The sequence below is a fragment of the Cygnus atratus genome, chromosome 1 (genome assembly GCF_013377495.2).
Source record: "Cygnus atratus isolate AKBS03 ecotype Queensland, Australia chromosome 1, CAtr_DNAZoo_HiC_assembly, whole genome shotgun sequence".
NCBI classification, from domain to species: Eukaryota; Metazoa; Chordata; class Aves; order Anseriformes; family Anatidae; genus Cygnus; species Cygnus atratus.
This window is the reverse complement of record NC_066362.1, coordinates 164,587,650-164,611,566: the sequence shown is the minus strand read 5'-3', so window position 1 is coordinate 164,611,566 and position 23,917 is coordinate 164,587,650. Positions and strand designations below refer to the sequence as shown.

General features: G+C 38.9%; 1 protein-coding gene across 11 annotated transcripts in view; it reads left to right on the top strand.

The window, feature by feature from the left end:
* The window catches only part of LMO7 (LIM domain 7), a 130,646-nt gene that overhangs the window by 46,324 nt on the left and 60,405 nt on the right, over positions 1-23,917 (top strand). For all 11 annotated transcript variants that reach the window (XM_050708858.1, XM_035561219.2, XM_035561218.2 and 8 more), the window contains exon 4: positions 11,016-11,122. In XM_050708858.1, the coding sequence (XP_050564815.1) occupies positions 11,016-11,122 (107 nt within the window). The remainder of the gene's footprint in view (positions 1-11,015; positions 11,123-23,917) is intronic.

The window sequence follows — 23,917 nt, the reverse complement described above, 5'->3', positions numbered from 1 at the left end:
CACCTTAAGTATCTAGTTTTGTTCTGACAAGTACAATTACATGGGAGGAGACTTATTTTTCTTTGATCAGTGGTCCAGCTGAAGTGCTCAAACAAGTTTCCTGGACGTAAAAGAATTTATATTAGTCTAAGAAAATATCTTGTCAGCTGTGAAGTGACAGAGGGATGGTATTTCAAATATAACCATCAAACAGTGTGTTGCATTTTTTTACTTAAGGAATTTTAGTGAAATTTTTTCAGCACTATGATAAAATGCAATTGGAAATTAGCATGTGTATTTCCAATGTAAAAATCAGACACTTCAGTTACTTTTACTTCAAATTCATAAACAGATTACCTCAAATTTGGAGAATAATGGAAAACACACACTGGAATGAAAATGCTGACAATTTATAAACTGATTTTTTTTAAAACCTGATCACTATTGCTTAAGTATTTAAGGAAATTTTTACCTTTGTATTTAAAAAGCTTTTGAAATGTTACGTCTCAAAATACTTCATGAGAGGGTACTTACCATTGTTTCAATTCTACGCTTCAAGCATGCGGAGCATGGGCAGAGGAGTTTCAATGGCCTTCCTGAAATCAACCAGGAAGGTCAGGACAGGGATGAAATTTTTTGATTTTTCAATTCTCTCATAAACTATACAACAAAACATGTTTGCAGTGAGTATAGAGAACTTAAAACTATAAATTAAATGTCAGGAACGATGCGGGAATGTACATAGAACTATAAATCCTTTCTTGTATTCTTTCTGCTGTCTTATGGGAAAGAGAAATATGGTTTGTATGAAAATACCCTTGTTAGACAATTAAGAAAAGAGGGCTGTATACTAGAAAGGAAGTATGGTTATTAATAGTTGGGGATGATATTGTTCTATAGTTTTTCAATGGCTGATAGTGGGAGTATGTAATCACTGCAGTGGTTTACTGATGTTTTGTGCCCTTCTGCTTGAAAACATATGGTATGTTTCAGCCTTAGCTATGAATTTCCTTTAATTGTTTTCTGTTGCTGCCTAAACACTTTGAAATGTAGGGTGTGGAAAAAGGGAAGGTTGATGCAAACTGTGACATTTTTAGTAGCTGTTCAAGACTTCTATCAGGCAGAACGAAACCCCGCTGCTGTAATAAACTGGCAGAGTTTTGGGAGGTGAAGATGAAGTGAAATGTATCCAGAAAGACGTAAATGGTGAGAAATTATTTGGTTGAAGACCCCAAAGCACACGCCCCAAGAAATGGTAGTTCAACTGCTAGCCCTGAAATCTTATCAAGGGGTGGTAGGGGCTGTGCATATTGGTTCACCTCTGTGAAGTCGAGATCGTATTTTGGGAGGTTTTAAATGAGACTGTATGTTCCAAACTGATGTGTCCATTGAGTTACTAGGAAGAGATGTCAAAATGCTAATTAGTTAGCTAACAATTTTAAAACAGTAAAATAATATTACTGGCTTCAGGAATTTTCTAATGGGGAAAATTTTCGTCCCTCCTTCAGCTCTAAACTAAAGCTCCAAACAGGTATGACCATTCTTCCTTCAACTTGCCAGCACCTAACAAAATACATAAATATGGTTGTCAAAAAAACTGCAAAAAATTTCCATATCTCAACTCAATCAGCTGTAGTCTGTGGTATGCTCTCCGTATACTCTGTCACTTGCGTGCTATTTTTATTTTCTCAAATATCTGATGACTGTTTCTGTGCTTGTAGAGAAACATTCCTTCCAAACTAGAAAGAAATGTTAACCATGTAGAAAAGGTACACACCTTAAATTAAACTGGTGACATTTATAATCTGATTCTTCTACCTTTGCCAAAGAAATGCAGGTTTGAGACTTCTTGCGATAGACAGTGTATTTCAGTGTTGAATCTTCATAGGGCAAACGCTACAGTGCTTTTCTCTCTGTCTTGTCAGATTTTTGTTGCTCTGAATTCTAAACACCACAAGTCAATTTCCAAAGAAACTAGATGTTAATTGCAGCAGTGATAGTTGTTTTTTTTTTTTTTTTTTTTGTGGTATCAGTGCTGGAGCTGTATATCTATGTTACTCACTGTTCTGTTTGGTACACATACTTCATACCACATCTCTCAACGCCTGTCTGAACACCTCTGCACCCATGTGCCTGTGCTGAATCACTCTCTGGTAATGTGCGTAAAAGCTAGTAAACACTGTGCCAACACCTAACGCGCAGGTTTGGTTTCATAAACAAAACAAACAAAAAAGGTGGTAGGATGCTGCTCCTCTTGGGAAACAAAAGATGTCTGTCTGCGGCTGCTGAAGAAGGAAAAGTTAAAGGGAGCTTCCAAATTCTTTTAAGACCGAGTGCTAAATCACAGTTGAAAATCAGGAACCATGTGAACTGAGGATCTGAGGAATTTGCTCTATTTCAAGTCCTCTGGACAACCAGTGGGGCTGAATTTCATCTATATCAAATAGTTAACCGGTATGAACAAAAACAGAAAAACATGTATATTAAAAAAAACAAATGTGGGGGAGGGGCAAAAAGGAAAAGCAAGCTCTGCCAAAACTTTCAATGTTTCGAGAACAAGAATTCTTATTTTATTAGTCATTAGGCTTCAGGGGAGTTTCACCTTTAAGAGGATTACTGTCATCGCAACTCTGTATAGTGGGATAAATTGGCATTAGAGTGTTTCTACACACTTTGCTTGTAAAGTCTGTTGCTTTTTGTAAGTTGTTCAGAGTGAAAAGTACATCACTTATTTATTTATTTGACTTTGATTGGAATGTGTGTAAGTGGTGAGAAAGTTAAGGCTCATCTAAACACGGAAATAGCCTGGGATGCTATCCCATACCAACTTTTTGAGCCTATATTTGCTTTACAGTCAACGTGCCTGTTACTGAGCGAGTTAAATTCCCTTTGTATTGCCCAAAATGGGATTAAGCCGAGAACTGCACGGAGCTCTCCTGACTGGAAATGTCTGTCTGCCCAGGGTGTCCAAGTGTTGTACTTTTGCCCTTCGCCTCTCTAGTTTACCTTATTTGGTAATAGTGACATCCCTGAAACACACCTGCCCTTTATGACTTGTCAATTCCTCTTATCACTGAAGTATTCATTTTGAGTATATACTGTTGCTATATTGCCTTAGTGAAGTTTACACTGCAACATGATAGAGATGGGGTAGGCCTGGAAGGGACTTCAAGTCCTTGAGGCCAGTTGGTCCCTTCCTGTGTCAAGCATGTAGAACACTATGAATGTGGAAGTCCTACCTCTAAAAAGAAAATGAGTTTTTTTTGTTGTTAAGATTAAGGTTCAACAACAACAACATGAATTGCTACTGTTGGAAATAACTTGTGGAGCTCAGTGCTGCAAGAGGTTGCAGACATTGAGGTGAACTGGGTAGAGTAGGTCTTCTGCTGGCTGTTGCCCACAGTGATAGGGAGTGCTGGGGCTGAGAAATGAAGCTGGGGGAAGGTCTTTCATTGCACACCTCATATTTTGTGTGTCCATAACCAGCTGCTATCATCACATTTACAGTCAGAGATTTTGGGATGGATGGGCCTTTTTGTCTGAAACCAAAGTGTTTATTTTCTAAGGCTGTTTCAGAAGGTGGTTTCCATAAAAGTTAAACTCTGCTAAGACCTACTGCAACAGCTGTAGGTGAGTGAACTGCAACAGCAAAGAGGAATATTATACTTCTTGATTATGATTTGAAATTATTGATGCTTGGAATAGACAGTTCATGCCAGCGTTCTGGCAGCATGAGCACAAGGGTTTTGAGGGAAAAACTGGAAACGAGTCTTTGAATCTTTGGAGAGTTTGTTCCTTATATCTCTAATCATGCACAGAGCTAAGCAGTAGGGAAGACTTGTCTGTCAAGGATCACAATAGTATTCACAATTTTATTATTCTACATTATATGGAAAAACAGCGGAGGGCACACAGAGGGGAGTGGCAAAGCAATTAGCACTGTTTCAGATCTTTGGCCAATGTAGTGCTCCATGCATTCTGCTATAGGTGGGATAATTTACAGAACAGAAGCCCTGAGGTCATTTTAAGTTTAATTAGGCTTGCAGGATTTTTTTTAACTTTGGGACCAAAAAGGGAAAAAGAAATAGTTTAGTTATTCCACCCACTCCTCCTACTTCCAGTTCAAGACTGAACCCATTATGAGTGTTCTGCAGAAATAGCAAGAGCTGTAAGAGCTCGGGCCGTTGCATTTTGTAGATGGGATGAACATGTGGCAGGCAATCGGCAGTCTGCCGTGCAAGGCCAAGGTGGTAATTGCTGTTCCTTGCTCCCAGGCCTGTGGTCAGACCACAAGGTTCAACCCCATTCTCTGCTTTCCCCCCTCACCCATGTTACCACCCCCCACACCCACAACAAGTGCTAATAATCGAAACATAGCTCCGAGGAAGAGCAGGTCACCTAACTCGTTGAACGAGATCCTTTTGCAGGTTTCTTCCTTTACCCCACCTTTGAGCATAAACAACATGTAGCTGTGTTGTGATGCTGTTGCAAAACACAGCTCTAAATCCTTTATTGTACTGATTTGAGCCAGCTTCAGTGGCTAGCATGATGCTGTGTATATGAAAATTGTTTGATACCTTCAAAACAAACCAAAACCCACCCTCTTTTTGTCATAGAAAAATGCCCTTTCTTGAGGGAATGCAGATGTCAAGAAGGCTTTCTCATGAAGGAGATATAGCATAAGGTTTCAAGATTACTCCAAATGTTTCCATAAACATAATACTAAGAAACATCTGCTAAACATGGGCTATTCAGATGATTCTTCAGAAGTTGTTAGCCAAAAGAAAATATATCTGTCTCCTCCTAAAATGTCAAAAGTTTTGTTGCTAGGCTCTGTAGGTACTGGGTGGTGTTTATTTCTTTTCTCTTTTTGTCTTTCTCCTATTTGGGAACCTGGAAATTGAAAACAACTTCTGGCACCAAACCACAGTCTGGATGATGCTGTAACATTTCAGTGCAAATCTGTTCCATGGTACTGAGAGCATGGGGTGCTGGTATGAAATTCTGTTCCCTTCCTTCCCCATCACCCTCCGCAAAGAAAAAAATACAAAACAAAAACCTAAGATCTAACCCCAACAACAATAAAAACTTGAATGGCAAAATAAGTAAGAGCTATAAGTGAAGTGGTAGGTATTTCGCGCAAGAGTAGGAGACAACATGGAGGACTGCTTTTGTTTATTGGCCTATCCAGTCCGGAAAAACAGAAAAACACCATGTTAATTAAAGTGTTTTTCTCCCAGGTGCCAACTGAATCAAAAGATGTGCCATAACTTGTATGCATGCAAGATCTCACTGTGTTTTAGTGCATGTGTAGAGCTTCAGAGAAACAGTTAACTAAGGAGATGACAGGCTTACCACACAACATGACTGCACCCTAAAGAAAGCAAATGTATTTACACGCTTCTTTAAATTAATATTCCTGCCTCACCCAGATAATCATGATAATGAGGGATTTATTTTTTAATTAAATTGCAACTCATATATGCAAGCTGAATTTAGTGTGATCTTGCATTGCATGTATAGCCAAAATAAGATGGTTTCCAATCCTTATATGGAGACCTCTCTTCATTCCCTTTCACTTTGTGTTCTTGCATTGTTACGTGATAGATTTATTTTTTATTTTTTTTAATATTTTACCAACTATGCCTCCCTTCTCAGTTTTTTCTACTTAAGGCCACCTCTTCCTTGATCCTCTTCCAGTTTTACTTTTCTTTATCTTCAATTCCCTGTTGCTCATGTTTTTTTTTCAATGTAAACCTTTTTTTTTTTTTCTTTAAAGATCTTGAGGAGCCTGTGTACTTCCCCACTACCACCAGTGCTGTATGTCTGTCTTCATAGTGCTGCATCATCTTTATCTCAAACTCTTACCATGTTGATGTCTGGAGCTGACCACAGGTGAAAACACAGCACCACTGTCATTTGTGATCCCCCTTTTAGATTTAATACTATTTTTAAAGGAATTTGTCCACGCTTTCATGTTTTCTTACACAGTGGCTTCTTTGCATTCTGGAGGGTTCTTTGCATTCTGGAGGGAAGAGATGGGAATGAGCAGCCCAGCCTTGCCTTTCCAACCCTATTCATCTGATGGAGCTAGAGGGCTCTGGTACAGCCCATCTGCCCTTTGCCTGGGAGAAGAAGCAGGGCTGAGGCCCAGCAAGAAACAGCAGGGAAGTAGCACTGTGGGAAAGCTCCAGCTCTTTCCTCGCCTTCTGTCAGTGAGTGTGCAGGAGCAAGGAAGGCAGCCCTGCTCTGCTAGGACATCAGAGGGAGGGCATGGACCACAGTCTCACCAGCATTTTATCTATGTGAAAGTGAGGCATGGCGAAGACAAAGGCTGTTCATTATACTGGCATGCCATCTTTTCTCGTTTTCAATGTTGGTTAGAGGGGAATACCTTGGCAACAGGCAGAGGGCAGGTTCTATGGCTTATGATTCCCCATGGGGACCAGAGAGGCAGGTGCATGCCTGAAAGTGTGTGGTATCGTTTGTCATTCCTCTGAACTGCAGGGTTTAAATGCCAGCTCGTGGATGACCTGCTTCCCACTGCAGGCTGGGTCCCTCTCGTGTTACAACTTTGCAGAGGTTTTGGGTGTGGTTTACTTTGAAGTTTGTGGCAAAAATGAAATGCTAAACGGTAATAGCTATACCTAGTCAGCGTTCTGTGGTGTGCTTTTAATGTAAGTCTTTACTGCTTGTGGGAAACGGAAGTTGTGCTTGGAGCATCTGAAATGCTTTACTGTTTCCTCATGTACATAGATAGTCTAGGGAAAAAACACACAACCTGTCCTCCCAATCTCCTTCTGACCTCCCCACCCCCTCCTACTGAAATGCTTAGAAAAAGTAATAACATACCCAAAATGAATTGCACTTGAATTTTGTGGTTAACACTTCAGGCTTTATTTTTGTTATGATTTAAGAAGTGTAATCGTGTGATGCTAATTCCAACTTTAGATGCTTATGGATATGCATTGATAAAGCTCTATACTGAAAGCATCTAGTTGATTTGTCTCCTTTCCTCCCATTAGTTCAGAACATTCTTGTTTTAATGGTCAGAAACTTTTTTTCCCTCTCCCTGAATGTATTTAGTCTTTTGGTCTGTTTGTGTATCCTTGTGACACAATGCTTTGGGACTGGTCAGCTCTTGTGTTCCCTTCGCTGTTACTCCCCTTGTGCGTGTAGGTAACAACAGTATTGTTTCTCATGCTTCATAGACCCAAGGACCTACAGGCCAGTCAGTCTCACTTCTGTGCCTGGAGAGACCATGGAGCAAATTTTCCTGGAAAACTATGCAAAAAGTTATGCAAAGGCACATGGAGGCACATGGAATATAAGGGGGCGATTGGTTATAGCCAACACGGCTTCACTAAGGGTAGATCATGTCTGACAGATCTGGTGGCCTTCTACTATGGGGTTACAGCATTGGTGGATAGGGAAGGAGCAACTGATGTCATCTACTTGGACTTGCACAAGCAGGAGTTGGGCTTGATGATCCTAGTAGATCCCTTCCAACTCAGGATATTCTATGATTTGATGCTATCCTTAGCATAGACCTTATAGTGGCCTTCCAATACATAAAGGGGGCCTACAGGAAAGCTGGGGAGGGTCTCTTTGTCAGGGCATGTAGTGATAGGACAAGGAGGGATGGCTATAAACTAAAAGAGGGTAGATCTAGATCTGGCATTAGGAAGAAATTCTTGACTCAGAGGGTGGTGATGCACTGGGATAGGTTGTCCAGAGAAGCTGTGGATGCCCCATCCCTGGAAAAATTTGGATGGGGCTTTGGGCAAGCTGATCTAGTCAGAGGTGTCGTGTTCCCTCCCCCCCCCCGCCAATGACAGGGGGATTGAAACTAGGTGATCCTCAAAGTCCCTTCGAACCCAAACCATTCTATGACTCTTTGATTTTATTGTCATACCCAAACCAAATTCTCATGTTCTCTGCTTATTCTATAGGGTCCCTGCCTTTTTCCTTATTATCCTAGTCCTCTTTCTTTGCAATTCTGCTGATTAAATCTTTCTTAAAATTAGATGCTCTGCCCAGATGTACAGAGATTAGGAGCATCTTGCTGGCAGAAGGGTTGTAGGGATACAGGCATGAAAACCATTTTTCTCAAGCATACTGTATGAGTGTGTTGTGGTCACCAAGAAATAGATCTGGTATGTTGTGTTTCTCCAGATGTTTGATGTCTGAATTTTTTAAAGTATTTTTCTGTGTGTGTGTGCACCAAGTATGATGAGATTAAGATTGCACTACAGTCTTTGAAGTTGAAGAGGTAGCAACCATTAGTCTTATTAAAGTACGGTTATATTCCATGACTTGGTAAAAGGAATAGTGTGGTGGTTGCTATATTTGAGCACATTAATCACAGAACAATGTTCCTGTTCACATTTCCAATGATGAATCTAATTGTTGACAGCTTGTCATTTTTTTTTCTGCTTATTTCTGTGGTACTACTTAAAATTCATTTTCAGGTTCATTATTCTGTTAAACTTTAAAATGTCTGCTAGCTATTTTGAGACTTGTAGCTTCAGTGATCTACTATGATGATTAGGGATGGTCAAGAATAACTACAAACACAGATTAGTTGAAGGTACACTTTTTTTTGTCAATATCCAAACTCAAGCAACAGACTTGATAGACTTGAACAACTTTTAGATGTAGAGCTTAGCGATATGGTTTAGTGGAGTACTTAGTGTTAGGTCGGAGGTTGGACTCGATGATCTTGAGGTCTCTTCCAACCTAGAAATCTGTGTCTGTGTCTGTGTCTGACTTTTGGGTGATCTTTCCGCTTGAGTATGAATCCCAGGCCCCAGCCATAAGAGGGTTTGCAGCTGGGACAGTCACCTGAGAGATGGTAAGCATGATCAAACTGCTGGTTTGGGAACTGTGGAAAGGAAGATTTTCATCTGTGTTTTAGCCTGCACACAGGTGAGTGCCAAAAAATGGCTGTGTTTTTCTTTTCTTAATTATTTTTAAATTTCCCTCTTCCTTTTTGTCACACACTCTAAATGCCATATATGAGTTATTTATTAGGAAGTTCATGTTTGATAGGTTTAATTGCTACAACACCTCCAAACTTCATTCTCACATACGCCAACAATTTGGTTGTTGTACAGCTGAGCCACCACTGATGAGCAAGTAGTTCTGTCTTTATTACACTTGGGGTGTAGGCAGCGTTTGTTTTTTTATAAATCTCTGACTCTTCTTCCTTGTTGATATGCACAATACACTCATTCTCTGCAGTTTGGTTGATATAAGCTAGTTTGGGAGGCTGCTCTGTGTTTTGGCAACTGGTAGACCAATCAGAGCACGCTATTTTGGAACTTGCAGCGAGACCATAATTAGCGGCCTCTCGCATATGAAGGAAACTGCCTTTTCAAGTTTTTGAGGTGTTGGTACCAAGGTGACACTTGAATACAAATGGTGCATCTAGCCAGCTTTCCTTGAAGGTGCAAGGAAGATGGGAAGGAAAAGGAAGGGTCCCCCATTAGGTTACACCCCTCAGCACAAAGCTCTATCTTGGCCACATGTGCAGGCAGCCTTTTGGGTGCTGCAGGAGCTGGCACAGAGGTGAGGTTACCTGTCCTGTACTGTTCCCTGTTGCTTCTGCTCATGTGCCACCATGTCATGTCCCCAGCTGTCATTGTCAAGTCACTTCTCTCCTCCCCCTCAGTCTCCAGCAGAACAGCCCCCACTGGAGCACGTCAGACCTTGGGGCACAGCACTGGGGGGTTGAGAGTCAGCTGGGATCGTTCAGATGTGGTAACACAGAGCCTGCAGCCTGCATGGGGAATACCTTGTTCAAATATTTTCCTTGAATGAAACCATGTTTGCAGACAGATAAGGAAATACCGGAATCCTGAGGAGCTTCAAAACAGAAAGCTGTGGGGATTCTTGGGTTTGTTTTACTTAAAGTAAAAACATATATTTTTTTTTTTAGTCTGTATTTGAAGCAGCTGTTACTTTCTCTGTGGATTTTTTTCTATTTTAAATGAGATATTGTTATATCCAGTGAGGATATGTCATAAAAATAAATAAGAAAAAAGGGTTGGGGGGCATTTCAAGTATATGAAATTGCTGATGTGGAGCTCTTTCATACTGTGAAACTCACAGAAGCACCTTGACTTTACAAACACTCTGAATGACATGGCTGTATGCAGTTTATGAATTCAGTAACTCCATGTACCTTTTCCTGTGGCGTTCAACCAAACTGAGAAGTGCGCAAGAGGGCAAATTCTTTTGTTGTTGATAGCATTCCATGTTAACGAGAAGGAATTTCTTGCTTATAGCCTATTGTTTTTGAAGTGGAAAGAGCTCACAAGTTGTATAATCTCTCTCTATATTGTTGGAGTCTGTTCTGCCCCCCCCACCCCACCCTGTAACCTGCTGTTGCTGGTCAGTTGATCTGTAACAGGTGCAGCAAATGGGTGCTGCAATACACTGCACCTACAGTTTGTTCTATGTTGGTGTTACAAGGGAGGGGGGGTGGAGAGAAAGGGGAGGATCGAGAAGGAGAGCAAACCCCACAAGTGAGGAAGCAGCAGGGCTGAATACAGTTTGGTTTCTGTCTCTGAGGAGCTTGCTCAGCAACCAAACCCAGATTCCAGGTGCAGTATTCCATAATCGGTCTGTAATCATAGAAACAGCATGTTCCTCCTCTTCCTCCCCTGCCAAGAGTTTCTGGGTGGTGAATGTCAGTAGCTGGAGTTATTTTTAAAGGCAAGAGGTGAGGCTTGTCGTGCAAAGCTAGAAAGGGGGCGTTTGTTTGCTGAACAGAGCTGACATCAAAGTGGAGATTGCTGCCTACTGGCTAGCCGCTGCTTTATGCCAGGTAATCTTTAACGTACCAGTCAGTCGCTAAGATCACAACCTGCATGTGTATATGAGAAACGACCTGTATTTATGATCCAGAAGATTTGCTTTTTTATTATTATTTCCATGAGCTGGGCTTTGACATTTAGTGGCTCGCACTAATCATCTTGCAAAACCTGCTTAGTGCTTTTAACTAAGCAACCGCTTTCTACTTCTCTTTGCAGGATAATATAAATGTTTTTCTGAAAGCTTGCGAAAATATTGGACTGAAAGAAGCTCAGCTTTTTCATCCAGGAGATCTTCAGGATTTGTCCAATCGAGTTACAGTCAAGTGAGTTCTGTGGTTTTGTTTTTTCCCTCCCCTTCTACCTCTAATCTTAACTGAATATGTTTCTCAGTCCTTTTTTAAAAATGTTTGCCTATAGAAAATTATTTTAACCTGGTAAAAAGCAGTTCTGAATACTGTGGTGAGGGTTTGTGCATTCTTAAACCTGGTCGATAAGATTTGCACAAATTGAATTTCAGAAATGAATTATTATACCTCACACAAGCAAACTAATTGTTAATGAATATTTACAACGTTTAATATATAAAATGGAAGCTGTTCAGGTTATTTTAAGATCAGAGCAAAACTAACTAATATAACAAGCATCACTTTTCTTTATGCTTTGATATTACTGACATAAAATCTGAAAGGCTGGCGTGGTATTTCTGATGATTATCTGAATTGCTGTGGTGCTTGGGTATGGTATTCCTAAAGGGTCACTGTTTTCACCACTCCAAATATTAGTCAGATGTTTGTCACTGAGTGTCACACTTCCCCTCAAAGCGTGTAAGGGTAGAGACTAAGTGCTGAATGGCATAGAGTAGTTGTTACGTTTACAGAGTTTTCTTGTGAAATCAAAATAGTGTTTCTGAAATGTAGTTACTGAATTCTCTAATTTCAGGCTACTGAATCTCTGAGAGTTTTTCTAGTTTCTGAGGGATTAAGGTGGAACTTCATATGTAGGCATTTAACAGGTGTTTTAAACGTGTGACAGAAATATCTTCATGGGACTTCTTGTTTTGTTACAGTATTAGTTGCTTTTATTGTGTTAGTACAAAGGATGAATTTACTGTCATCTCCAAACAGGAAAAGCTTTAGTGAGCTGTGCTGAAAACCTGTCAAGTTAAATGTTAAGAACTGATTCCTGTCTTAAGCTATCAGTTCTATAAAAGAGGAACAGGCAGTGATCCTTCTGTAAATACCAGGAGAAAATATGGTGAAATGACATCCAACTGCTTTAATTAAATATCTTGTAGGTGGACTGGATGGTGCTATGTTAACATGCTCTTTGCCTGGTTTCAGAATGAAAGCTCATGCATTTTTGAGGTCTGATACTTGAGATGGAAATGTGTTTTTCCAGGCTTTGAGTCATACCTGAAACATAATTTCTTGCTAATGTGGTGTTTGGGATTTGGCACCCTTCCAGAACACTGGTATCCTCTACCTGGCTCGTATATCACACTGAAAGCTGGAGGCTTGGTAACCTCTGCCAAGCCTTAATTATCCACAGAAAACCTTGGTAAAGTTATTTTGGTTGAGGCTTACTTTACGGGTATAGATGAGATGAGCTGGTTGGACACTATCAGGAGCTGGTCTTCAGCAACGTAAATAATGACAGCCTGAAAGTCAGGGGAGGTCAGGTAGGTAGAGTTAGCAAACTGTTGTGCAAGCTATGTTGTCCAACTTGTCCCTACGTTAACCGCAGTGCCTAAGTGAGGTCAGCCATGAAATTAGTCTAGTGGGTCTGTAAATGTGGGTTTCTTATGTTTTGTTTCGTTTCTTTGGATCCTTTCAGCACTGCTAGTTCTCCTTCCAGGAGCAAAGTAAGGTTGGAATGTGAATTTGTCATAAGGCAACAGGCATATTGCATCATACCTGCTTGGCAATAGATTAGTGTTTTTCAAAAGAGCAGATTTGATTGCTTCTTGTGGACAACAATGCAGGGAGTCTGGGTTATAGTTGAAAGAGCTGCCAGCTATATAGCTGTGCTCTTTTAATTTGTTTCAATAAAAGTTTGATTTTCCGCACATTATGTATCATATAACAGTTCCACAGTATGTTTAAAATGCTTACAAAGTAATTCAAAACTTCTGTATTTGACTACGCTGTAAAGAGGTAACCGAGCTATGCTAACACATTTTGACATGTTTAGGAGTTTGTGGAGGGACAGGAAGGACATTTTATTCCAAGAAATGGAGGAAATAAGTTACACAAAGATAACTTTTCAGTGGAGAGTTAATTATGCATTATTTGATCACCCGAGGGGCAAGCTAGTCTTCAGACAGTTTCCGGAGAAAGTCGTATATGTGTCAGGAAAGAAATGCTGATCAGGAGCTTGCTGATCAATATTTTTTTATTTTTTTAATGTAATAGAAGTGTGTAATATCATACATTCAAGTGGAATTAGACATTTCAAAATTTGTTGGATGTCAGTCATCAGAAAAGGGATATTGTTTCATGCATTGCTTTTGTGTTATCCTCTGTTAACCCCGGTTTCAGCATTAAAAGTAAATCACTTCTTGTCATGAGGAGGGAAAACTTTTTCTTGTATGCTGATTTTTATAAAAGATTGCATTTCACTTTGGGCTATCTGGCACTCCTAAGCAAATTTCTTTTTGCTGCCATCACCTGAGGCTAATTGCCCACATCTTGAATCAGCTGTGATAGGTTATACAGGATAATATTAATGTGTGCCTGAAGCAGCATATATTTTGACACCTTGATAGTATTCCTGTTTTCTACTGCTGCACCACTGTTAGTATGTGCTTTTTGTCTACCCAAAGTAGAATAAACAAACTGTTACTTAAACAGGAAGATTTTTAAGGCTGAGATTGCTGAGAGCAGTACTTAGTGCTCTGGTAGGCAACTCGTATGTACTACCAGACAGAAAATGCCAACTTGTGTGGTATGTGAAAAGAGTGTGTAAAGAGGAGAATGTCATTGAAAGAGTGGGTCCACCTCCAGCACTAAGGAGACCACCAGAGCTGTCTTTATATCTTGGAGCAAAACCAGCCTCTAACACTGACTGGGGAGGTTGCATTTCTGTCTGAGCTGTGCTTGGCCTTGCGTGAGTTTGTCCAATTGCTTTTTGAACCCTGTAATGCCTCTGACACTCAGGGTGTCTTGTACTGGGAAAGTCTTCAGTCTAACAATGCATTATGTGAAGTATTTCCTCTGCTCCTCCTGTGTCTGATGCCTGACGGTTACATTTGGTGTCTCTTGTATTGTGGGAAATTGTGCCTTTGGGCTGTTGGGCATCTTAACAGACTTTGACCTGTCCCACCTGGCCATGCTCCCTTCCCAATCAGCTGAGCTATTTTCTGCTTGCATATTGTATCTGAGTGTGTTTGCTGCCTTTCACTCCACCTTGACTGATACCAATATATCTTTCAGCATCATTAACAAGATATGACAATGTCAAGCCATTTAGAGATACCAATTCTCTTTTGTATGTAGTGTGGTTTTGTGTCACTTGAGCTTAAGGTAAGACCCTCTGTTGCTTGTGTCTTGCCAGAAGCTTAGTAAGAAACAACTTTCCTATCTGGTAATAAGGTTGCAACTTTCAATTGGTTTTTAATTATTAGTATTTTTATGGTGACTGAGATGATGCACAGGCATAATGTGAAACCCTTCTCTGTAATTACTACTTATATCTAGGACAAGAATCCTCTTAAATTTCCAGTATGTTGGAGACTCTTAGTTCCAAGTGATTATGCGATTATCCTTTTTGCAAAGAAAAAGCTGCTTAAAATTTTATTGTTTAGAAGTTTGTGTGAAGAGGGCTGGTTAAAATTACTGGTTGTTGTTCAAAGGATTTCAAACTATGCTTTGCCAGATCAGCAACGAGATTAGTTGTTGAGTGATGTGGAAAAATATACTGGCATGGATGGTTTCTTTTCTGCCAATGAAAATGACTATAGATTAATGCCTGAGACTTATATTTCAGTATTTCTGTAAGTCTGCAGAAGTTATTGCTCAATGGTATAGTGCAGCAATGTGTAATGTTTTCCAATAAAAATTATCCAGATGGACTTACATATGACTGTCGAGCACAGTATGTGAGAAGTATATCGTCTCAGGTATTAGTGTAAATGCATGTGTTCCTCTTAGATTTTTTTTCAGTATATTTGATTTTTTTTATTTTTTAGCTTGGGATTTTATTGTTTTGAATCAGAGATGTTATCTTAAAATACAGCAGCTTTTTTTAGTAATACAAGGTTGTCTTAATATTTCATTTTATTCTTTTCTAGTTTTATCACAGCAAGAAAGTAATATGAGCTTAGCAACTTTGAGTTGACAGCACAGTTACCATTTAAAAATGCTAAGCACTTCCTTACCCAGCTCTTCAGAATTGACACACCCAGTTGTTCCCAGCTGTGGAAGGGTACTTAGCAAAACAAAGCCATGAAGTGAGAACTTGCTTAGACAGATATCAGACTTCGGTTCTGATTGAATTTGCTATCCCAATTATCATTTTAAAAGGAGGCATCCTAGTGTGGGATAATACATGAAACTATTAAATGTACTAAGCCAAACTTCTGTGTAAGAATTCACTATGCTATCTTAAATAGCTTTTTTTATAAAACAAACCTCCTGATGTTAGTTTTATTGTAATAATTTTATTCTTCAATAAATATAAAAATATTTGACTCCTATTAATGTTATTACTATGGGTTTATATTCAGAGTAGGTCTTGAGTGAAACAAAAATATTGTCTTGTAAGATGGCTGCAAGTATCTCAGAACCCGCCATATCTCAGAATATGATATTTGGATAAGGCCTTCAACTTTTTGCTGCTCTGTACTTCTTGTTTATTCATATTCAGATCTATATACTAAATGAAGTAGAAGTCATATAAAGTAAACAGATAATCCTGTCAGAGAAATCTTGCTGAAGTATAAATAAGTGTATAAATCAGGTGGAGTAAGAGAGCCCCGACATTTCTAACTTTTGGATAGTATTAACTATCAATTTAGAGGTCCTTTAGCACAATTATTTTTCATAACTTCCTAAAGCAAAAAACAATCCTGGAAAAAAAATTGCAATGCTTTCTGTAGCACAAAGCTTTATATATCTAGAGCCAACTAGAGAGAAGTAACGACAGTTATCTGTCATGCTCATCATTGTGTTCATGCATTTCAGAAGCTAAATTTTTGAGACAGGCTCTCTTTCCACAAAAACATTGTTTGGAGATCAGATGTGTGTTTAAAGTAAAGCTTGAGAAAATGAAATATTTGCTTATGACCCTATCACTTAGCCTGTATTCTGTTGCTTTTCCTCCATCTGAGGCAGTATACATTTTATAGGGGTTTCTAATGATTAAACTTTTAAAAATGAACAATTATACTGATTTATACAAACAATCTCTTTTAAACATATGTACAGAATTTCTACAAGCCATATCACAAGTGTTGTACCATACTAAACTACCCTTTCCTTTTAGGGGCTGTCAGAAAGTAAGCCGCCTTAGCACTGAGTTAAGCCAAACACAAAACATTCTCTGGTACCTACCTTCTTTATCCCATAAGTTAGATTACTGTAAAACTAGTGCCTCCTTTCAGTGATGAAATTTCTTTACTTATCTTTTCTGGTGCAGTTGAAAAATGTGCAGATATAGGGTGCTGAAAATACTGTTAAATCAGTAGCAAAAAGAGTTTGAATGTAGATGTAGCATCTTTGAGTTCGACGTTCTTCATGTGCTAGGAAAGGAACTGCACAAAAGTAGATTTTAGCTTCTAATAGATTTAATTTATGTATATATGCTGATGTTTCTCATGAGTTTAATGTTTTTCCTGTCTCGTCTCGAGGAAAATGATGGGTTTCCTGATTTCACTTGTTTCTCATTGAGGATGCTTTCTTCTTCAGGGTTAATGAAGGCAAAGTAAAATTTCAGTTCATATATTATACATGTTACAGCTGCTGAATAGATCATTGAAGAAAGCAATCTGTGTAGGAAGTCCTGAAAAGGTGGTCTTTCTGAGTGGAGAATTATTGTCAGTGCTCTTAGGAATTTGTTTTGCACACCTGTAGCGCCTGTATTTGTGTTGATGCCTACATGGGAATCTCAGCTGTCATTTAGAAAGCCCAGCTGTGTTCTTCCTAATGGTACAGTTGGAATGAAAGTTTTTACCAAAATGTGCTGTGAGACTACATAGAAAATAGAGAACATTTTTTAAAAGAAACAGTGATTTAGTAGGAAGAGATAGAGGGTCTCTGACTCTTCAAATGCTTATAATTCAATCATGAACATTGGACAGCTAGTCTCAGCCTTTGGGGGAATTCTTTAGGTTTGCTTTGCTAGTAACACTCAGCAATTTGAACTGTCTGGCAATTGACTTAGCTAAAGGTTTGAGATGTAATAAGAAACACTTCTGAGACTAGTATCCCATCTCGTCCTTCACAAAGAACTGCCCAATTTTGATCAAAGGAGGCACAGTCTAACACCATGGAAGTAGAGATTTAAAAAAAAAAAAAAAGAGAGAAGAGAATGTGAGTCAATTTGTGGTCAGGTAGCTCAGAGTTGGTGTCTGTTGTTGATAATATTGAATTCATACTTGGGTCTTCTTGCGTATCTAATGTGCTTACAAAGTTAGTATAGCTTCTTGAATTCTTTTTTACTCAAGAATCTCAGGCTTATAATGAGAGTACATGATGGACCTGAGCCTGAGTTTGCTGTAGTGATTTAATGTTATGAAGAAACACACAATATGAGTTGAAAAACCTAGTTCTAATTTGGCTTCTTAAAAAAAAACAAAAAAAAAAAAACACACCCCAAACACAAAACGGAAACACCCTTTCCTGCCTTTTTATTTTGTGTAGAACAGAAAGTTGTGGACTGGATGAAAGCCAAGAGCTTCAATGCAAGAAATATCACGGTAGTTAGCCCTAAACTCAAACTTATACCTGTGTAAGGTGTCCAGATGGTACCTGTATGACTGAAAAGTCAATCAATCCAAAGGCACAGAGTTTTAAGAAACTATCCTTGAATTCACATTGAGGGGGAAAGGATTAAAAGAATGAGTTTTGTGGAATGAAAACTTTTTTTAACCAAAATTTTATTAGAATAATGAATGCTGTTTTTTAAGATCATTTTCTGACATCAAGGGAAATAACACTTCTTACACATGTGGTTGTAATAGGGTTTTATTGTGGTAACTAAGTTTCCTAGTGACACTACCCTTGAAATGGAAAAGTGCAGCACCCTCACTACAGAATAATTTAGAAATGTTCCTATGACTTTGTAAGTGTGGAAATTTTTTTGCTATGGACATTTTCATAGAATTGAGTAATATTCACAGCAGCTAATCTTCCTGGGCATATCCATATTTTAAACATTAAAATTGGTGTGTTCATATAGCTTGTGATAACTCCTTTCAAGATCACGCATTTCACATTTTACTTTTATCTATACCAATCACTGTCACACAGAGGTTAAAAAAGAAACAAAATTGAAATAAGTGTATTTCATCCGTCATGTCATGCTGTTGTGCTTGGTGTACAATACTCACACGTGTCATTAATTTGCATAACTTTTAAATCATTCCAGTAAAACCATTGTAGGTAACAAAATGTTCCAGACTTTGGACCATACCTTCCAGGAACTAACCTCCAACTCTTCAGTATAAACTCTATAAAATGTTGGGTGCGGTACTATATAATCTTTCAACTTTCTGTGAAGTTTCTGATCATGAAGAGAGGTGTTTGAGATTGTTCACTTTTTCTGTTGAGTAATTTAAGAGTTATGTACATTTTTATGGGATTATATTCTTGATGGTGTTCGATTACCTTTTATCTATTTTATGAGATGATTTTGCTGAAAGAATGACAAACTTCTAGGTATATCTGTAGCTAGAAGCATACAGAGTCTGAACAAATTTGGAGAAAATGACATAAGTGTATGGTAGTAATACTGAGAGTAATTCAGTTATTTTTAGTAACACGTATCCATAGTCTTATTGGTATTTAAATACCCGTGCTACAAAACGGAATGATTTGGTGAAGGAGGTTACAGTAACTTCTTGCTAAAAGATCTTGGTTTCTTCAAAGTTGTTATTCTTGATCCTAATACATTTTAAAAGCATCTCTGGAAAAAAAAAATGGGTTTTGTATCCCCACAAAAGTTACTACTATGCCTCTACAGTGTTTTTCAAAGCTCTTTTGCTTTGTGTTCGAAGAAATGTCTCTAACTTCTTAGGGTTCCCTTTAGAATCCTTCTAAATCTTATGCACCTCTAAGCTTGTACACCAATTACTCATTTGTAAGCATGTACACCAATACCATAACTTCCCTGGATTAAACACAGTTCATAAATCAAGGCAGTGGGGAGAGGAAGTGGTGATTTTGGATTTTTTCTTTTTCCTTTTTTTCCTCTTTGCATGGAAAAATATGGTTGTCTGAGTTTGGCTGTTAAAGGACTTCTAAAAAGAAAAAGGTTGTATTACTTCCATGTCAATTAGACAGAAAACTACACAAATTTACAATCTTACCTTTAATTGCATTTTACTGTTAAATTGCTGAAGTTCAGTTAGCTTTTCAGTAGACAGAACGGACCAATAGAAGAGCTCATACTTTTAAATATTGGAGGAAACTGATGTCTTGAAGCTTTCCACCAATACAAGAATTTGTCAGTTAACTGTAGTCTGTAAATTGAGAAAATGAAGCTGAACAGTATATTGACAGCTCTAGATCATACTTGATACAAAATCCTACTTTGGGGCATTTTTATTCCTGTGCTGTGATGAATATTATTGTTACAGTGCTTTCAGAGGTTTCAACTCTTATTATCACTTAATTGGAGAACTTAAATTGTATCCTTCAAGGTGACATTAACAGGTTTTCTACTGTGTTACTACAGAACATAATGGTAATACAGTAATAAATGCAAATACTTTTTGTGGAGCACATGTTGAGAAGGTTGCAGGGTTTTTCCGTTTTGTCACTGAGATCAGTTAAATCAAATCCTGTCCTGTCACATGGTTAAAAGAAGACACTGGGGGGCAGGGGGGAAGACTACTAAACAGGCATGCTTGGCCACATGAGGCATGATCTTTTTACATTTCTTTAAATGATGATTCTTTTATGTCTTAAAAATAAAAAGACACCACCACAAAACACAACTAGAGAAAAAGGCTGAAAAAGCTGGATTATCAAGCTCAGGATCTCAAAGCCCCAACCTCCAGTGAACTTGTAGCCCAGTAGCCTCCAGTGAGTTTGCTCCATTTTATCATTGTCTCCTGTCCCCTGTCCTGGGAGACACCAATCTCTAAGCATCAATATATATTGTAGTGTAACAAGTCTTGAAGGAGGGGATGATCACGGCCATCAACCTGTGCCCATGCTCCCTTTTTGCACAGCTCCCCACCCTCCTGTGCTGTGGCAGGGGTTAGTCCGTCCCAGGGGCAGGACCTGGACTTCGTTCTCTCTGAAAGTCTGGAGGTTCCCGCAGAGCCAGTCCTTCTGCCTGCCCTGCTGTTTCCGACTGGCAACCCTGCCCTGCTGCGTATCGACTTCACCCTCCCTGTGTTCCTGTAGGCTTGGCAGCAAGGCGTTATCAGAAACCAACTCAAAAAAAAGATGTTAAAGTTGCTGTGGCAGGTTACTCAGACTAGAGTAAGGAGGTTGAGTAATGTGATCTGTATTTCCTATTTCCTTTCTCTTCTAGAAGAAGCATCCTGTGAATGTAAACATGTACACACCTTTGAACCCAGTACGTAAAGATACTCATCAATTGACGTGGATTCCAATGCATGATATGATAAACTATTTAACTGGGGTGGGGAAAGGGAGGCTAAGTTCAAAATACTTTTGCTTTGGCAAAAGATATTAAATTAGACAGCCACTTGTGCCCTGTGAATTAGTGCTCAAATATGCATGTCAGACTTACGATGCAATAATGTACGCTTCTTAACTCTGTGACCTGATGTTTATAAGATGCAGTAATTTTCTAGGGTGAGAGATGTGCTTGGTAAAACGCTACCTAAAAATGCCCAAGTTAACAGAAGGCACAATATACTTACGTATGGTTTGACTTTAAGATGCATTCTATTTCCATCACAGAGCTATGGAATTACGGAATTACTGTTCAGTTCTGTAAACTAATCCTAATCTGTCCAAATTTACCAGTATTCACAAGTCTAGTAAGCAGCTTTTTAATAATCTTTTGCAGACTAATTTTTCAGAAATGTTATTCTCTATTTGTACAAAATAGAAGGAAAACGTGGGTTACTTAAGTTAGAACAGAAAAATCAGGACAATTCAAATTTCATGTAGAAAATGATAAGCTCTGGAACAGCGGATACAGCCCAAGCCTGAAATAACAGGGTTAAGAGTTTTTGTAAAAGTGTCTGTTCAGTGGCAGTCAAAAAAGTCCTACAGAGAAATAGAACCCAATCATTGCTAAGACTTATGAGGACTAGGAAAAACAATGGCACATTATTGCGCTGCTGTGGGTAATCTGGAGTTTGGCAGTGTCATAAATACCACCTGAAGCTTTGGACTTTGATCACTTTCCCTTTTGCCATTCTCCCACCTCACCTAAATACCCCCAAAATAAAACTATGGCACTGGGAGATCTGCATTCTTGTGACAATTCTCTGACCATAAGTAGGAGTAGTTTCTGCTGCTGGTTTAAAGATGCTAGGTGTCCTTGGTCAGAAAGAGAGGCAATGGATGAAGAGGGGAGGTGGACAAAGCAATGAGCAACAAATGAACATAGAAACCTCACTAGGAAATGGTATGGCAGAGTAGTTCAACTAGTCTCAGTGTCTCATGCTATAAGAATAATCAACCAAACGAAGGGGTAGCAGGCTTCCTTGTTAAAAGAAGCTGTGTAAGATAAAAGTTTGCTTGAGTTCAGAGGGTAATGGAAGAGAAATTTCATAAGAGTTACTTAACACAGGGAAACCATATCTAACTTGGGAAGTGCCTGAGGGAGAAGCATCTTGCTTGCTCTATTTTTACTCTTCCTTAGGCAACCATTCAGAATCCCATACTCCTGTGTAACCTTGGCTAGACTGGGTTTTGATCTGGCCCAACATGGACACTCCTGAGTGAGTTTTGGCAAAGGTCACATCCAGTGAAAGCTGGTTTTAACTTGTGTAAATTTTTGATGACTGCCTTCAAGAAAGCATGGCTGATGAAAGAAACCAGGCACAAATTTTATGGAAGCAAATAATTTGATTTTTCCAAATCAGTCAAACAATCTACTATTGTTAAGCTTGAGCAAGTGTGGAACGTTGTATACAGAGATTGAAGAGGTGAATAAAACTGTTGTGGGGAGGGATTATACACCTTTTAATCTAGACCAGTATTTCGCTACTTCTACACGTAGCCAGGTTTTGCTATTGTGAAAGGAAAAATATTATGAATTCTTAGAAATTTTAACTTTCCTTTCATCAAACCATTTGGTATTTTAGTAAGAGCTTAATAAGAATAATTGGAATGGCTGAAGTTCTCTGCCAATAAGCTGGCACATATATTTGCATATGCTATATTCAGCATCGTTACTGAAAACCTACTTTTGCTCTAAAAAGATCAGTTAATTTAAGAGGTTTTGTTACTGGTTTTGGCATGGGTAATGTAACTGGAAGATCACACATCAGATGGTTATGCAGAAGGTACACCCACCCAGCTTGAATAACCACAGAAGATGCATCAGTAATGATATTCCTCTGCTGTGCTCATCCTGCAAAACACTTGCTTTTGCTGTGCAGAACACTTTATTCTTTGAAATACGGACTCCTCTTATATTTGATGTTGATTGCTGTTGAGAAATCATACAGAAGCCACTTAGCAGTAGTTACTAATTAGTGTTATTCGACATTTCATTATGATGTTTTGTTCCTTCAAGAGGAAAATAATTACATTGTAAAAGAATAACTTTTATAAGTAACAGTATGTCCTTCTGAGACACTTTCCTCTTTTAGCTGTGACCAAATTCTTCAGTTTAATTCAGTCTTTTCTAATACTATTTGAATAACCCGCAAATGCATTCAACAAGTCAATTTGTTTAATTATAGCATAACCCATACAGAAGCTTCCAGTTACTCGGGTGGTATAGTCAGTCTAGGGTGGTGATTGCCACCAAAATAATGTGACTGTGCTTGTAAATTTCTTTTTACTTTCCTATTCTGTACTCTTTTTCATTGTTTGGGTAGGACTGTGGGCCTATGAATCCATGGGCTGGTGGCAGACAGTGTACAAGCCCACAATCTTGAGCTTTGTTTGCTGGGGTCCATGTGAATGGTGGCTGCACAGTAGCTGCTCGCAGCTGTGCACCAGGCTCTGTGTGCAGGAGGACAAATTCAGCTCATCACATGCCTTCCCAGTACTGTTGTGGAAAGAGCATACAGTATTGCCTCAGGTACTCAGAATGAACTAGGCAGGTAGCCTATGTTTGTACTGTTGGGTGTCTGCCGAAGTTGCTTGATAAATTTACTTCTTTTAATGGACAGTGCGAGTATTATCAAGAGAAAAGCTGGAGTGAAGTGCTGGCACTTGTCGGTTTTGTCAGGAAGTGTGTTTGCACAATAAGGTGCTGCAGTGAAAGGGCAGAGAAATGTGTGTGGGAGAAAGCTGGACAAGGTAAAAACTGAGAAGAATCTGAAGGCAAGGGTTGGATTCACACTTCTGAAGCTCAGTTCAAGTGTGAGTTGTGAAATCTTCACTACTCCAACTGAAATAGGGCTGAGAAGATAAAGGAAATCTTACTTTTGAAAACAAACTTAACGTATCAAATATCTTTTCTTCCTAGGACTTTTTAGCCTTTTTTTCCCAAAAGATGAATTTTGTAATGAAAAAGTGCTGTGGCTTGAAAAACTGTCTAAATAGAAATACACGCTGAACATAAAGATATATGAGAAGAATAAAAAATCAAGTCCTGGTTCCCTCCAGCAGCTCAAATACGAGCACATAAATGAAAATGGTGAAGTAGAAGTAGGTCAAAAAGCAGAGACTTCCCTTTCCTAAGTAGCATAGGCTCTGAAGAAGAAAGGAGTATACTGGTTTAGACAGTACACAGCTTCTCTTTGTTTTAAATGAACAGAGTAGATCTGCGCAATGAAGTGTACTGGGTTGACTTAG